We start from the raw sequence: 15,742 nt of genomic DNA, 5'->3' as shown, positions 1-15,742 counted from the left end.
TCAGCGACAGCCGGCGTGTGTTGACACCCGCGGACTTACGGTCATTGCGCGACAACCAGTACGTGCGGCTGGATAGGGAGCTCAAAGGACTCCGCATAAAAGTGACGCACCTTCCGTACCCGCGCAAGTACAAAGTGGTCAAGATCACGAGGGAAGCTGCGAAGGACATCTATTTTGAATCAGAAGGTAGTCAGATCTCCGTCGCCGACTACTTCCAAAGCCGCTACAGGCGCTTGTCGTACCCGAACTTCCCTTGCGTGCAGAGTGGCAGCCAGACGCATCCGGTCTACATTCCTCAGGAGGTGTGCGAGCTGGCCGAAGGCCAGCACTGTCGGAAGAAACTCGATGAGAGTCAGACCGCCGAGATGATCAAGCGCACGGCCAAGCCCCCAGCCAAGCGCTTCCTGGAGATTCGTCAGTCTGTGCGCGACATGGTCAGCACCTCGGAGAAGTACCTGCGAGAGTTCGGCGTCAAGATCAACTCCGAACCCACTCAGGTTGTGGGCAGAGTGCTCGACCCGCCAACTCTGGTTTTTGAGAACAACACCATGTGCAAGCCACGCGACGGTACGTGGGATCTCCGAGGGCAGCGTTTCCACAAGGCGATGTCCATGACACAGTGGATTGTTCTCAACGTGAGCCGCTTCACGCACAAAGACTGCCTGGACAACTTCATCAAGATGCTGATCCGCATCGGCCAAGAACTGGGCATGCGCATTGCGCAGCCGCTTGCGGTCATCACGTTCGACACAAACCGCCAGCCCATGCGGACCGTTCTCACGGAGCAGCGCCAGCAGTACCCGCAGTTGGAGATGGTTGTGGCTGTGATAACAAAAGCCACAAACTACGCTGAGATCAAGCAGGTGGCAGAGACTGAGCTCTCCCTGCGCACACAATGCATCTTGGACAACAACGTTGTCCAAAAGTGTAACGCATCGCTCATCCAAAACCTGTGCCAAAAGATCAACGCCAAGATGGGCGGAGTCAACAATAGTCTCCTGATGCAGGAGAAACCCAAGGTATTCCATAGGCCCGTGATCGTCATCGGAGCAGACGTGTCGCACCCATCGCCTGGAGACAAGATCAGGCCATCCATCGCCGCGTGCGTCGGAAGCCTAGACCCTGTACCGTCCAAGTTTCACGCCACCATTCGGGTACAGATTGAAGACTCCAAGGCTAAGGCGCGTGTGGAAATTATCAAGGACCTGAAGGACATGGTCAAGGAATTGCTACTGGTTTTCTACCGCACCAACGGTTACAAGCCCCTGCGGATCGTCTTCTACAGAGACGGAGTGAGCGAGGGGCAGTTCTTGGAAGTCCGTAACCATGAGGTAAGCAACTGCGCCTACTACAATACTGTGCCCACTAAACGCTCATCTTGTTAAGACAGCTATACCGCATTCAATGCCGCTAGCGTCATTGGATAACCTTTTGTCTTATGACAAGCGGACTTGCTGTGCATATACGTAACGGCACCGAATAGATCTCCACAGCGCTATAATTTCAGGACATTCGGGACATTCATTTCTGGAGACGTCTTCTCGGTGTTAGTTGACGTCAGCTTGATCGTTTCTCTTCAAAAGGTGGTAAACATCCAAGACTGAGGCTTGTGGTTGGGTTTTGTGCGTGCCCGCTCCGTGTCTCACCCCTTTTACGCTCGGGCGATATTAACGGCTGTGCAGTTGACCGTCCGTTGAACTGAACGACAGTTAGAGGTGCTATACCAGTGCCACAAGGTCATGTTTAATGTCATTAATTACTTAGTGATCAAGTTTTAACGCCATCGGAACAGTGTCACGTACTCGTATTGAATGGCATTAGACAGACTAACTGCCGTTTGCGACCTACTGAGTTCGCCACAACTCATTCGCCCGAGCAGTGTATACTCTTATCCCCATTCCGCATGCAGAAAGATATGCAACTTTTTTTGTGAGAAGTTACTATCCTGTGGATAATGGTTTATTCATAAAGAGCACCATTTTTACCAGCAATTCCGAAGTACTGTTAGCCTGTGAGCTAGCTGGCACGCGAGTTCTACTTTGGCAAGTTGTCAAGCAAGAACAGTGCCATTTTCTACAAATTTATTTTTATATTATATTTGAATGACATTCTTAGATACTGGCTCATTGACACTGTTTATTTTCAGGGGATTTTTTACTCCCTTGAAGGCGTTATCATCACCGTGAATTTATTTATTTATTTATTTATTTATTTATTTATTTATTTATTTATTTATTTATTCATTCATTTACAGATACCTTACAGTCCTCAGGAGAGGCATTGTGTGTGTGTGAGGGGTGGGGGGGTCAAATACTGAAATTTGTACAACATAGCTTAGATATAACAAAATCATATAGTAAAAGTACATCAACCGTTTTTTTTCTTATTTCTCATTCGTTGATGCTTTATGATGTGATAGCGTGAAAAGCGGGGCATGTTTGGGTACTATATCTGCGATCTTGTCTCTAAATTGAACCCGCGGTTATCTTCTACTGACCTGTCTTGAAAAGATGGCGCCAGGATATTATCAGAAAACAATTGAAGTTCGTCATTTATTTGATTGTAATCTCCTCTGTTATAGTGGCGAATCTGTAATGTAAATATATCTGTCAATAATAATGTCATTAAACCTGGACGTGTACTGCCAGCTCCGAAAATAATGGCATAGACAAACTTAAGGCTACAAACATCTGCGGTTATTTCTAGTGCGCGTGTGGCACGGGTAATAAAAGGCAGCGCCACCTGCTGTTGAGATCTCAGCTCAGTAGGGGGTTGTAGTTAGACCAGTCTACTGACCCACTGCTTCGGCCGAGTGGGCGGCATTTCCGGCTGCCACATCTTGCTATCCTGGCTAATATGTCTCACTAAGAACCAAGCGGCTTTTCCCCCTGAAAGGACTCTCTTGCAGCCAACGGCGTAGACCATTTCTCATGAGCCTTTTAAGGTAACCATGTAGGAAGTGGCAAAAGGAAGGGGTTAGTCTCCCCCCTCACATGAAAGACTATTGTCATTGTCACCACGCTCGCTGCATTGTCCACCTTGCAGGTTCGTGAAAACCAGCTGGCGCCATTGACTGGAAGGGGGTTCTTTTCCGGGGAAAAGCGGCTTCATTCTTTAGTCGTATCCAGAAAAAAAATGCCGCGAAGTGGTACCAGGAAAACAATGGCTGAGCGGTGAAGCCGGACATTCCTCTACTGAATTTTCTTGGCTCTGTGTGGTTGTTCACTAGCGGCATACTCAAAAGCCAACCTTGCACGGAAATTTTGGTTGAGTGAAGTCAAGTAGGGAATCAATTTTTAGAGCTATGTATAAACCGATCACGTGATCCAGAATGTGAACCCCGTGAACTCAATTTAGCGGTGTGTGCCGAGAAACTGCAGCCGACTGTTATTCATTTCAGCGTCAGTTGGAAAAGCTGCACTTCCGTTGAACTGAACGGTAGCTGAAACTGCTCCTTTAACCAGAGTACTACCGATAACCGCATTGCTAAAAAAAACGCTGTTCTTCGCCGTACAGTTTTTCTCAAACTGCAATTGTGTAAGATAGGACAGCATAGTTCGTGAAGGCCCAAAGTGTTTTGTTTGCATTCTGTACCAAGTATGTATCGTGATTCGTCGAATGGCCTTTAATCCCTGACCATGTTTTTATTTTGTTTCCGCTCTCGAATCTCCCAGGTGAGCGCCATCCGGCTGGCGTGTGCGGAAATGTGTCCCACCGAGACCTACGAGCCACCACTGACGTTCATCGTGGTCCAGAAGCGGCACCACACGAGGTTCATGCCCGCCCACGACCGCGACGGCGTGGGCAAGTGTCGCAACGTCCCACCAGGCACGACCGTAGACTCGGTGGTCACGCACCCGCTGGACTTCGACTTCTTCCTCTGCAGCCACTTCGGCATCCAGGTGGGCGACCGCTTCTCCGCTCTTGTGGCTATTGTGAGCGGGAACCAATGGTCTGCGGTGTTTTCGTTTATGAATTTACGGAGGAAATAGTCCGGGCGCCGGCGTCGCCATAGTCGCGTCGCGTTGTTAGTGCGCTACAAACACCGGGAGCTCCTGCGGTCGAGGCCTTCCGCAGCTTGAGAAAACGGAAGCATGGCCTCCGAGATCGCCTGCCCGCAAGACCATGACGGAAGCTTTCCACTTCACGTTGAGGCCACCAGGAGCGCAGTGAGTGACTGTGACGTCATCGTTCGTCCTTGAGGAAGCGGTATCGGAAGTTGCGCAAGGGGGACCTCTAGGGCCAGCGCGGAATGATGCTCTCACGTGGATGTGGTCATTAGCGTTTATTTTGGGAGTGGCGTCTACTGAAACATTGAACGCATAAGGTTAGGTGAAAAGAGAAGCGCTTGATGTTCGGCTGGGCCTGGTTGCTCGTACGTTAAAACGGGACGCGGCTTTGAAGTCTCAAAAAACGGCCAAAAATATATTTTTTAAAATAATCGCGTCGGCTTGTATGCCTCGTTTTTTAAGCTGTCCCGAAGTCGGGACAGCGACATAGATGACGATGACCGACCAATGCACTGATGACAGCCAACCAGGAAATAATAGTTATTCACGGTATTTATTGGCTCGAGGGCATTTAAGGCCAAATAAAGCCAGAAACATGTTGTGCATGCAGCATTAGAAGCAGGGCGAGCGCGTGCTGTGCTCATAGGCACTGCCGGTTTTTGTATATTGCGTTTAAACACTCTCCTTCCCACGTAATGTGTGCCAGTAAAATAAGCATATTTAAACCGCACACACCACGCCACATCACATCGCACCACAAGCAAGACCACACCGCACCACCACACACCACGATACGACGCGCGCCTCAACCCGACACGGCACTCGGAATTCTCGCAAGTGTATAAATGTACTCCTCTGCTCACCCGCAGGGTACCAGCCGGCCGGCCCACTACTATATCGTGTGGGATGACTCCAACTTCAGCGCGGACGACCTGCAGAAGCTCAGCTTCTACCTGTGCCACACATACTCCCGGTGTGCAAGGAGCGTGAGCATACCGGCCCCTGTGTACTACGCGCACCTGGCCGCCTTCCGCGCAAAACACCACATCGCCAGCAAGCTGGAGACGTCAGGCGCGGTCAGCCAGTCGTCTGAGGGCGGCGGGGACGCCGTGTTGACCACTGCCCAATACGTGGAGGCCGTCAAGGTGCTGCAGGAACTGCAGGCCTCCATGTACTTCGTGTAATGGAGGAGGTTCTCCGCTGCCCTTGCATTCCGGTTACGGTGAGCCTGGAGGCGTACCACTGACGTCATACCAAACAGTTCTGGAGAAAGCCTCTTCCAACGGGAAAGCGTTTAATGGCATTAGCAGGAAGGGTGTTACATAGGGTATAGGGAGGGTATTATGAGCGCAATGTTCCTCATATATTGTAAGATTCTACTACAACGATCAATATATCCCCAACCTCCCGCCTGCAGGCTTGCATTTTTTGCTATTAACGTTTTTGCTACTGTCCAAAGCATTCCTCATGGGTTTTTTGTTACAGTCTTAACTGCTCGATGCAAGCAATGGAAACACTATAAAAGGAAGGTTTTCCCGCATATCGGAAGAATCGTTCTTGAATATCTCTATGCCAGTATCTTAGTTTCCACATTTTCATAATGTTTGTCCAAGAATGTTGGACATGTGCGCAACACATAGAGGACAAGATATACGTGACACGAAGTGGACATCTTCTTTCGTCCCTCTTGGCGTCGCAGTGATGTGTGTTCAACGCGCAGGTGAAGCGGTATGCATGGGATGGATGTTAAAGGGCGCCGCTTCCCGAATGCCCTACGGCAACATTTTTTTTAATGTGATTTGTTCCTTTGCGATCGAAAGCGATTGCAAACAATCGGAAACAATGAAATAAGGGCTTTATTTTCTTGCAAGAAATACATGATCAGTTTATTTTGAGTTGTAATTCCGCGAGCCTGTTATATAAGCAATTACAAATCGGTGGTCTTGGTTGTTAGACGCTCGGACTGCCTTTGATTGAAATTCGACAGAACAATTTCCATGTAGGCATAAGTCTGTCAAGCCGCCACTAATTCTAACTTTTGTTTTCTTGCAGGCTCACAAGGAGAAGGATTTTCTTGTTTTTGTTGTTTCATGGGCTGTTCGAAGAGTGCGGGAGCCAAACATTGCTGTTTGTGTGCCCTGGAACTAAGTTGCAATTAAAAAATATTGGTCAAAAAAAGGTGGCCGTTGCATGAGGCTTCCTTTTTTGCAGTCACTGGCGGTTGCATTGGCGAGCGTTGGCCGAAGCCAGTCTGTTCTACTACAACACATGCTAAAAATGTGATAGGGTTTTAAAACGTAGTTAAACCGAGTAGACGCCCGAAATAATGTGTTTCCCCTAGTTGGCTCATGGTTTCACTTCGCTGGGATATTGGACTCAGGTTAAGCTCTGATCGAGGTTAATGTGATCTGATCTGATGGTGAAGCAGATCGAAGTTGATATACATGACAATGTGCAATGGACAGCACGAGAGTGTGTGGCTTTTTGACACAAGGCGTGATCGGTTGTGGCGATAGCACAGTGCTCTCGTGCAGTGGCCAGCGAAGCTGATTGTTCGCCCGCCACCGGTTCAACGCCCAGTCCCGTTAATACTTAATCTTATTTCTTCATGCGCCAAGGTTGACACTCAAAGTCAATCTCCGCGCAAACTCGGTCAACCGATTAGGCTTCGTGAAGTAGTCCCTTCCCAAGCAGCGCAGGCAAACGGGCCAATTTTGGGAATGACTCGTTTCACTCTTGTGATAAAAATTTGCCAATATATTTCCAATATTGGGCCGATTGGTGGTGCTGCTGAGGTTCGCACTAAAACGCTGCTAGTTGCTGCAAGTGGGAACTTTCACGAGCCAAATCCTGGCTGCCGTTCCATTATCCGGCTTGGCGGTTATTCGAACCGAAATGATTGGATATGAAAGTTATATATAATATGGTAAATTCTGGTATGTTGGCGCTATGCAGCTAACACGATCATGCGCCAGGCAAAAGGAAAAACGCGCCATGTTCGCTAAAATGTCAACGTTGCAATACTTATCCTCCGGCAGTGCGGGTCGGCCGAGCTGACCACAAGCGGCTGCTGGATGCGCATGCCCAGTTCCTGGACGATGCGGATCAGCATCTTGATGTAGTTGTCCTTGTGCGCAAACCGGCTCAGGCTGAGAACCCTCCAGCGGGTCGTCGTAGCTGCCTTGTGGAAACGCTGGCCCTGGAGTTCCCACGCGCCTACGTGCGGCTTCCTCATGACGTTACCATACACTGGAGATGGAGGGTTGAGCACTGTGCGCGTGAGCTGCGTCGGTTCGGTGTTGATCCTGATGCCGAAGTGTCGCAGCTACTCGCAGCCTGAACGGTTGTTTCAGCTAGTTGATGCAGCACTTTGAGCAAGCACACTCAGTGGAGAGCCCTAGATAAATTTCCACCACCTGGGGTTCTTTAACAACGCACTCGGCCAGGTGCATATACATCAGACGCATATACAGTATATACATCGAGTGCATGCATAAGTATACATTCTCCATGGTGGTCGCCGCGCTGGTTCAGTGGCTATGGCGCTCGACTGCTGGCCCGAAAGCCGCGGGTTCGATCCCGGCCGCGGGGGTCGATTTTTCGGTGGAGGCGAAATTTTAGAGGCCCATGTACTGTACGATGTCAGTGCGCGTTAAAAAACTACAGGTAGTCGAAATTATCCGGAGCCCTTCACTACGGCATCCCTTTTAGCATGAGTCGCTTTCGGATTTTGAACCCCATAAGCCAAACCATTAAGTGCATAGTACAAGATGCTGGGGGTCGCCAAGAAAGCTACTGAGCCTTTCCTTTCCTCGATGCCAATTTTCACTTTCCGTATGAGGCACGTTGTCGCAGTGGGCGACGAGTGAATGAACTGTGCCATGCCGTGGGGACCGGGCATGGTGTTCAAGAATTGCGCTAGTGGCTCCTGCGCTGAGCTGGAGTGCGGTCGCCGGAGCCTCCCGCCGGCCTGCACCGAGGACTGCCGCACCGGGTGCTTCTGCAAGCCGGGCCTGTACGGAGCCGCGACGGCCACTGCGTGCGCTGGCAGCAGTGCCTGCCTTCCACTGTGGCAGCCTTCCTCAAGATGCTAGGCCGAGAATAACTGCGGCGCTTATCGGCGCACCCAGCAAACGGATCGACGGCCTCGCTTGTGTGACGCTTGAAGACCACGCGGTCATTCCCGGCAGGAAATAGAGAGCGCAATCCGCAAACAGCTACCGTGATCGTCTTCCGTCAGGCTCCACTGCGCGTGCGCAGAACGCCCTGAGGGCGCCAGATGGCGACACGTGTCTGTCAGCTGCGTGCGCGCCTGCCGAATCACGACCAATCAGCGCGTACGCAGTGGAGCCCCGCTGAAGCGCATCACGCTACGCTACAACTCTCTAATGTTTAGAACGATGTGTGTCCGCAAGCTGTAGACCAGGCTTGGCATAGGCTCTCCGTCTGTTAGTGGTCTGTAATTCCACATGAATAAAGAGGCGTGTCGCAGCTGCGCTCAAAGAAATCAGAGGCGCAGCTGGCACGGTGTGACGTCATCGAAGTCTAATGCTAAAGCAGTGGTCACTTTATACGACGATTGACCCGTCAAGGTGCGGGTGTGGTTGGAGCGTTCTGCTGCTGTACTCAAGGTTGCGGGATCCCCTCTCGGCCGCATTTCGATAGCCGCAGTAAGGCGAAATGAAAGATCTCCGGTGTGCTGTCTGACGTAAGAACATGCCAAATATCTTCAGGTGGTCGAAATTAATCTGAATCCCGCCGCTATGGCGTCCCTCTTAGCCCAGCTGCAGCTTCAAGAGATAACACATACAGTACCGTGCCATCCATATCTCCCTTAGACCAAACTAGTTATACCCGACAAGATGATTGGCGCCATCAAATTAATACTCAGCCAAGAATTTAGACGGCACACTCTCCTTTCTGACACCCCCGTCCCCCTCTACCATATTGCTTAGGGCAGCACAAGTACCGGACCAAGGAAAAGTGCAAATGATTGGGCCACTTCCCTATCGAAAAATCCCATGTGGTTTCTTTCATATGTGTCTCGTATGAATTCATATGGGACATAGAGTTATATTTATAAAGTTATGTGCCTCGTATGAACATATATGAACTCAATACCAGTTCGTACGCGTTGCGAATGTCCGGGGTGGACACGTATGTCTCGAGTGAACACACGTACGCGGCACTCGCGCGCCGACAGGAGCTACGATGTGCATCGTATCAGACATCAGACTACATCTACATCCTGGAAACATTGTCGTTCATGAGTGCCTCGCATACAGCCACGTGTGCTTCGTGAAACGCGCGGAAATGTAGCGACCAAAAGGAAACAAATCCGAGCCAGAGCATGTCAAAGACAAAAAATTTGCCTGACCTATTTCACACAATATTCTCCTTGTTTCTCTGTTTGTGCCCTCTATCTTGCTCTGAACACTGGTTAGCCAAGCTGTCTCTGGTTCGGCGTTTTCAATGTAGTTGAATACACGATTAGTTGGCGGTAGATAAGGCATTCTCTGCTTTGTTGAACCGCTGTAAAGCTACGCAACGAATAACAGGGGATTTCTTTAGCAGAACTCCGGGTGTAGGAAAAAATACTTCTCCGGTGAGAAAAACCTGTTTCAATGCTTATCGCAGTGCACATCAAGATTTACAGTATCAGTGGAAGACCACTTCTCTAGTTTCATTCTTTAAAAGAGGAAAATAACCTCTGCTCCTCACGTCTTACACACCGGCTGCAAAGTAATGGAGAGGACAGCGTGAGTTTTTTCATACAAAAATAACACAACAGTTCAAAGTGGCAGTCGTGGATTAGTGGATCAATAAAGAAAGAAAAAAGTCGTGGTGAAGTAGTGGTTAGTGTAGTGCGATACGGATGTGAAGGATGGTGGTACGAGTCACGTTCATTACGATATATTTATTTTTTGCCCAGTACATTTTTGCATTTTTTAGTTTCCTATATTGCATGGCAGCTAGTTCATGATTTCCATCTTTTCAATTCCAGCCCAGCGTTTCTCTTTCCCAACAGATTTCCAGCTATGACACGTATGACATATAGGCACGTATCGCATATGTGGGCACGTATTACACATATTCCATAATCTCGTATGGGCTAGACACATATGACACATATATGCGAGATTTTTCGATGGGGGTGGACTAAGCAAACAACGACCTTTGAAGCTGATTTCTCACCTTTGTAAAAAACGATGTATAAAACAGGCCGCCAGGCTCTTTTTCTCTCTCCCTCTTTATTTAGCTCTCCACCTGCGCTCGAATCACTTGAGACCCCTTTTGATGAAGTCAGAGTTTGAGCACTGTCGCGAATAAGATCAAAGCGTTGTCATATGATCACGGGTGAACGCAGGCCCTACTCAGAGACGACAAAAGTAGCGCGAGGCATGTGCAGGGGATGATCACATGTCTATGAGCAGGCATAATGGTCGGCATCGGGGTACTTCATAGATAGAGCTCTCGCTGTAACAAGAAAGGAAAGGAAAGCAGTGAAGTCATGTAGTTCAAAGCAGCCGCCGCTCTTTCTTTGGCGTCATTGTAGAAGAAAGGAAGAAAGAGGTGCCTTAGTGGAGGGCTCCGGAATAATTTCGACCACCTGGCGATTTTTAACGTGCACTGACATCGCACAGCACACAGGCGCCTAAGCGTTTTTCCTCCATAAAAACGATTACTTATAATAATAATTGGTTTTTGGGGAAAGGAAATGGCGCAGTATCTGTCTCATATATCGTTGGACACCTGAAACACGCCGTTAGGGAAGGGACAAGGGAGGGATTGAAAGAAGAAATGAAGAAGGAGGGGCCGTAGTGGAGGGCTGCGGAATAATTTCGACCACCTGGGGATCTTTAACGTGGACTGACATCGCACAGCACACGGGCGCCTTAGCCTTTTTCCTCCATAAAAACGCAGCCGCCGCGGTCGGGTTCGAACGATTACTTCGCCGTTTCCTTTCTAGTGGTAGTGGTTTTTCATTAAAATAATAGTAAAAAGGAAGGAAAAGATCTTTGCTAGCCCCTGCATCTGCCATCGATACTGAAGCACCTAAGCTGGGGCGGCGGAAAGAAAAGATAGCACACAGAATTGAGAAATGAAATGAAAGAGGTGAGGGGAGAGGAAGGGAGGATAGGGGGACCGTTTCCTTTTTTCAAAAAATTTATCGTAGCGGCATAGGGTGTCAGCACTTTGCGAACTACACGGCATCGAACAGAAGCGGTCTGGAAGGGTGTTGCGGCAGCCCAATGCAGCGCCATTGGAGTTCCACCCTTATGTAGCGTTCCTAACGTCAAAATGAAAGCAATAAATCAACGCTGAGGCAACGGTATTGGTCCTAACAGTAAAAAATAAAGAGAACGTTGTCGCGTGGCGTTTCTTTGAAGCTGGCGTTGCTGTGGTAGGCAGCATTGTTGGGCCCAGCGGCGCCTCTTTCCCGAACACGAGGTAACGCCCATGTGCTGTGAAATTTCAGTGCTCGTTAAAGGTCCACCCACCGCGGTGGCTCAGTGGTTAGAGCGCTCGGCTACTGATCCGGAGTTACCGGGCTCGAACCCAACCGCGGCGGCTGCGTTTTTATGGAGGAAACACGCTAAGGCGCCCGTGTGCTGTGCGATGTCAGTGCACGTTAAAGATCCCCAGGTGATCGAAATTATTCCTGAGCCCTCCACTACGGCACCTATTTCTTCCTTTCTTATTTCACTCCCTTTTTTATCCCGTCCCTTAGAGCGCGGTTCAGGTTTCCAACGATATACGAGACAGATACTGCGCCATTTCCTTCCCCAAAAAACCAATTGTAATATATAAAGGTCCCCTGGAGGTCAAAATAAATCCGGAACCCTCCACTACTGCATTTCCTTCCTGCTTTCTTTTCGCAGTCCCTCCTTTATCCCTTTTCTTACGGCGCGGTTCAGGTTTCCGCCGAGATTTGAGACATACTGCACCATTTCCTTTCCCGAACAGCCAATTTTCAATTTTCATGGATTGGATTGTAAAACATTTATTGCGCCGAGAACAGATTGCAGGAGACATACTAAATGGCCGCTAGCCCATGGCTAGCGGCGACTTCATTAGCTCGCTGGAATGTCCATACTTGAATCTTGGGATCCGACCTCACCAGCGCGGCGTCCCACCGCTCGGGAGAAGGGAGCTGTAATAATAATAATAATTGGTTTTGGGGGGAAAGGAAATGGTAACAACTCCGCCTGAAGCGGATCATTTGCGCAGTTTCACAGAATGTGGTCGTATGTGGCCCTTGCACCATATTTATGGCAGTTTGGGTCGTGCTGACCGGGGGTCCTTGAGGGGAAGCACTGTCGGATTCAGAAGGGAGCGTGTTTGCAGTCGGCGTCAGGTACCTTGCTGCGCATTTGTTAACAATTTGTGGGGAGGGGCATAAGCGCGCCTCTCCAGTCTAAAGTGATGGGTGATGTCATGAAATGAGATCAATCCGTCCCTCGTGAAATTCGGGTCGGAGGGCGCGCTCACTGCCCGAATGCGATAGCCCACCCTCTTCGATGACATTCTTGCCACCTCTCTCGGCGAAGGAATGGGACAAGCTCTTGGCCAGTTCAAGAAAACAACGCAGCTGGCCATCATCGCGCGAGCTCAAGAGGCCGCGCCCCCGACTGGAGGCCACACTGCCTCGCACCAGCCCCAACTAATCAATTCCATTCTGTGGCAATAAAGGTGTAACCACCACCCTAATGTAGCAAAACGCTCCGGTGATACCAGCGCTTCTATTTTCGAACGGGCGCCGGTTTGAAAGCGGATTGTTCCCGCGAGAAGCGAGACAATTACATCGCCGTTTCTTTTCTTCAAAACCAACTTTTCGAAGCCCAGCGCTGCGGCATCAGGTCTCAGCGCTTTGCGAACTACACGACATTCGATCAGAAGCGCTGATGAAGAGTGTGGCGGCAGCACAACGCTGCAGTAACGGAGTTCCATGATCATCTAGCGTTCCTAACATCACAAAAAGGAAGAAAACGTTGTTTGGTTTGGTTTGAGGGGTTCAACGTCCCAAAACAACTCAGACAATGACAGACGCCGTAGTGAAGGGCTCCGGGAAATTCGACCACCTGGGGTTATTTAGCGTGCTCTGACATCGCACAGTACACGGACATCTAGAATTTCGCCTCCATTGAAATTCGATCGCCGCGACCGGGACCAAACCCGCGTCTGTCGGGTCAGCAGCCGAGCGCCGCAACCACTGGGCCACCGCGGCGGCTAAACGTTGTCACGTGGCGCTTCCTTGATGCTGGCGTTGCTGTGGTAGGCAGCAGTGTTCGACCCAGCGTGGCCTCTTTCCCGAACACGAGGTACCGACAAGCGTTTAAGCTAAATATTTAAACTACACTTGCCGTTCGCGCTCATCAAGCGAAACGTAGCGACTGCATTGCCATTCTACTCGGCGCTTTGCCTGAATTTGATAGCCAGCATTAAACGCAGGTTGAAGTCAAACGTGGCCGTCGTATAGGGGAATACTGCAGTAACTTCGAACACACACGGTTCTTTAAATAATTTCGCGTATACATCGAAACGGCGCCGTCGCTGTCAGGCTTTGTTCCCACGTCGTCTGGCTAAGGCACCTAACGCCTAATCACGCTAGCACGTGGGAATAAAATGAATTAAACACATGCATTAACAAATACATAGAGACATAGGTAAAAGCCAGAAATGTTGACAAATCGCTACACTTCTTTATTCGCCGCTTTCTGGTGGCTCAGTCATGTGGATCTATGAGCTGAAACCACGGGCTTGCACAAAATGGGAAATGAATGCTAGCAGCACTCGTCCCATTTTCTCACTTTGTACATCCGTGACCTTGCTATGCGCCTCTGTATTTACCGAACTAGACCCTCTCAGCAAAGTAGCTTCTAGGACTACTTGGGTTTCGAAGCGGAGTCCCCCTCCACTTGTTGTCTTCGAGTTCCACAGCGCGCGTGTTCGAGACGCGCCGGGACTTTGCGTTCCCATAAGGAGCAGTGGTAAAGCGGTATCCTACGACGATTCCCTTTGGTACCATAGTTTTTTTTTCTTTATGCGTTCTTGGAGGCAGAAGCGCCGGCACGCGCATGACGTCTCCAAGCGTAGCCAATGCCGACGGAACACGTGCAGCTCGTGGCGAAGCATATGAGCGAATCACGGAGCGGAAAACGTCACTATAAAAGAGTAACAGCGCAGCCTTTTTGCCTTTTTCCAGTGGCACGGCAGGCTGTCAAGACGTCCATTCGTGTGATTGCCATTTGTGTTTGTGGCCCGCTATCTAAATGGGGAAAGGAAAGCGCAAAGACAAGAAGAAAAACGACTCAGCTGGTGGACCTCCAGGTGCGTAGCGAATTTCCTTTCGGTTCTGTGGCCTCCGCCGCTGTCGTTTGGGCGCTCGATCCCTTTGTTCATCTGGCGTCATCACATGGTGGTCGCTTTAGGCCTAACCTCGTGGGCTAGGATGATTGTGTTCTAAAGCATTAAATTTTTGCGAGAAGGCTGAACGAAATTCACGATCTTCGTTACCCGTTTGTTTTCGCTATTATGCACCGTCATTTTTATTTGAGCGTGAGTGACCGTGACTTGAGAGAAAAAAAAAACCGCGTTTGGTTGAGCCGAAGCGACCTCGAGAGCCTTTATATCGCGTTAAGGTTGGCTCACGTGCAAGCGACTGAGCGAATATAGCGATTGAGCAGCGCGTTGCAGCGAAAAATTGATATTTTTGGAACCTCTTCACTCTGGCCGCTTCCCCCGCCGCGATGGCTCGAAACGGCTTTGTGCGCCGTGGCGGCAGAAATCAACAGCGTTTCCGCTTGCATGTGAAGTAGCGTTTGGATTGCGTACGTCGCAAAAGCTTCGGGTTCGCGCGGCCCTTTGCGCGTCTCCGGTCCTCGTGGTTCTTACAGTGTCGCTTATGCAACGCCGGCAATGGGCGCGCTGCCTTCGGGCGCTGAATAGCCTTGATTTGTTCGAACAAAACGCGCACGCTTAGTCAAAGGGCTAAGCCTTCAGCTTGCTCAAGCTCCAACCCGCGTTGTGGACATTGCACTCTTTCGATATCATTAATATTAGTCTATTTTGTTATGACAACCAACGTTTTGCATTGATGCTGCAGTCTCGAGAATATATGACCTAGCGGTAGCATTGCTGTACGACAGAATGTGTTCGCAATGAACAAAATTACTAACTTCCAGGGATGCTACCAACGTCAGTGCTAACAGATTATGTGAAATACCTGACCGAAGCGCATAACCCAATACAAAGGATCGCGTCGCTTCGCATCACGTCGTTTTTTTTTTTGATAGAACAAATAAAAGGGGGTCCAGCCAAGCCGCGCATTTGTGACCGGCGGCGCGTTCCTGCCGAGAATGCCTTGCCGAACGTTCGCCTTGCGCACGCGCACTGTGCGTGTCGCCGCTCCTCGAGCACGCGCTTCTGCACGCGTCGCCCGTGCGCCTGTGTGTTCCGGCCATGCTGCTGACCTGACAAGGAGCAGGTGCTGTGGAACGCTCTTCCGCTTGATCAGTGCCTTGATCGACGGCACGTTTCCGAGCGCTGCCGTCTCGTTTTAGTCCGTTCTTGGGGCATAGCAACACCTCCGTAGCTCCGCACCCTAATCCCCTAAGCGCATTTACGATTTCTTTATGGTTTATTTGGGTTTAACGTCCCAGAGCGACTTAGGCTATGAGAGCCGACGTAGTGAAGGGCTCCGGAAATTTCGACTACGTTGGGGTTCTTTA

The 15,742-nt window shown here is 49.9% G+C and overlaps 1 protein-coding gene across 1 annotated transcript; it reads left to right on the top strand.

Annotated features, from left to right (window-relative positions):
- Positions 1 to 310: 310 nt before the first annotated feature.
- Positions 311 to 6,153, top strand: LOC144100130 (protein argonaute-2-like). The gene is made up of 4 exons (XM_077633163.1): positions 311 to 1,331; positions 3,675 to 3,902; positions 4,880 to 5,232; positions 6,063 to 6,153. Exons 1-3 carry the CDS (start codon positions 366 to 368, stop codon positions 5,192 to 5,194), a joined length of 1,509 nt encoding a protein of 502 aa, XP_077489289.1. The 5' UTR covers positions 311 to 365; the 3' UTR covers positions 5,195 to 5,232; positions 6,063 to 6,153.
- Positions 6,154 to 15,742: the final 9,589 nt, after the last annotated feature.

The sequence above is a fragment of the Amblyomma americanum genome, chromosome 8 (assembly GCF_052857255.1).
Source record: "Amblyomma americanum isolate KBUSLIRL-KWMA chromosome 8, ASM5285725v1, whole genome shotgun sequence".
NCBI lineage: Eukaryota > Metazoa > Arthropoda > Arachnida > Ixodida > Ixodidae > Amblyomma > Amblyomma americanum.
This window is presented reverse-complemented; position numbering and strand designations above follow the sequence as displayed.

Bases quoted from the DNA above. Each gene is read 5' to 3' on its own strand.
- LOC144100130 (XM_077633163.1), top strand. From the start codon at position 366: ATGATCAAGCGCACGGCCAAGCCCCCAGCCAAGCGCTTCCTGGAGATT. The intron at 1,332-3,674 runs GTAAGCAACTGC...CGAATCTCCCAG, and splicing joins TGGAAGTCCGTAACCATGAG to GTGAGCGCCATCCGGCTGGC. The intron at 3,903-4,879 runs GTGGGCGACCGC...GCTCACCCGCAG, and splicing joins GCAGCCACTTCGGCATCCAG to GGTACCAGCCGGCCGGCCCA.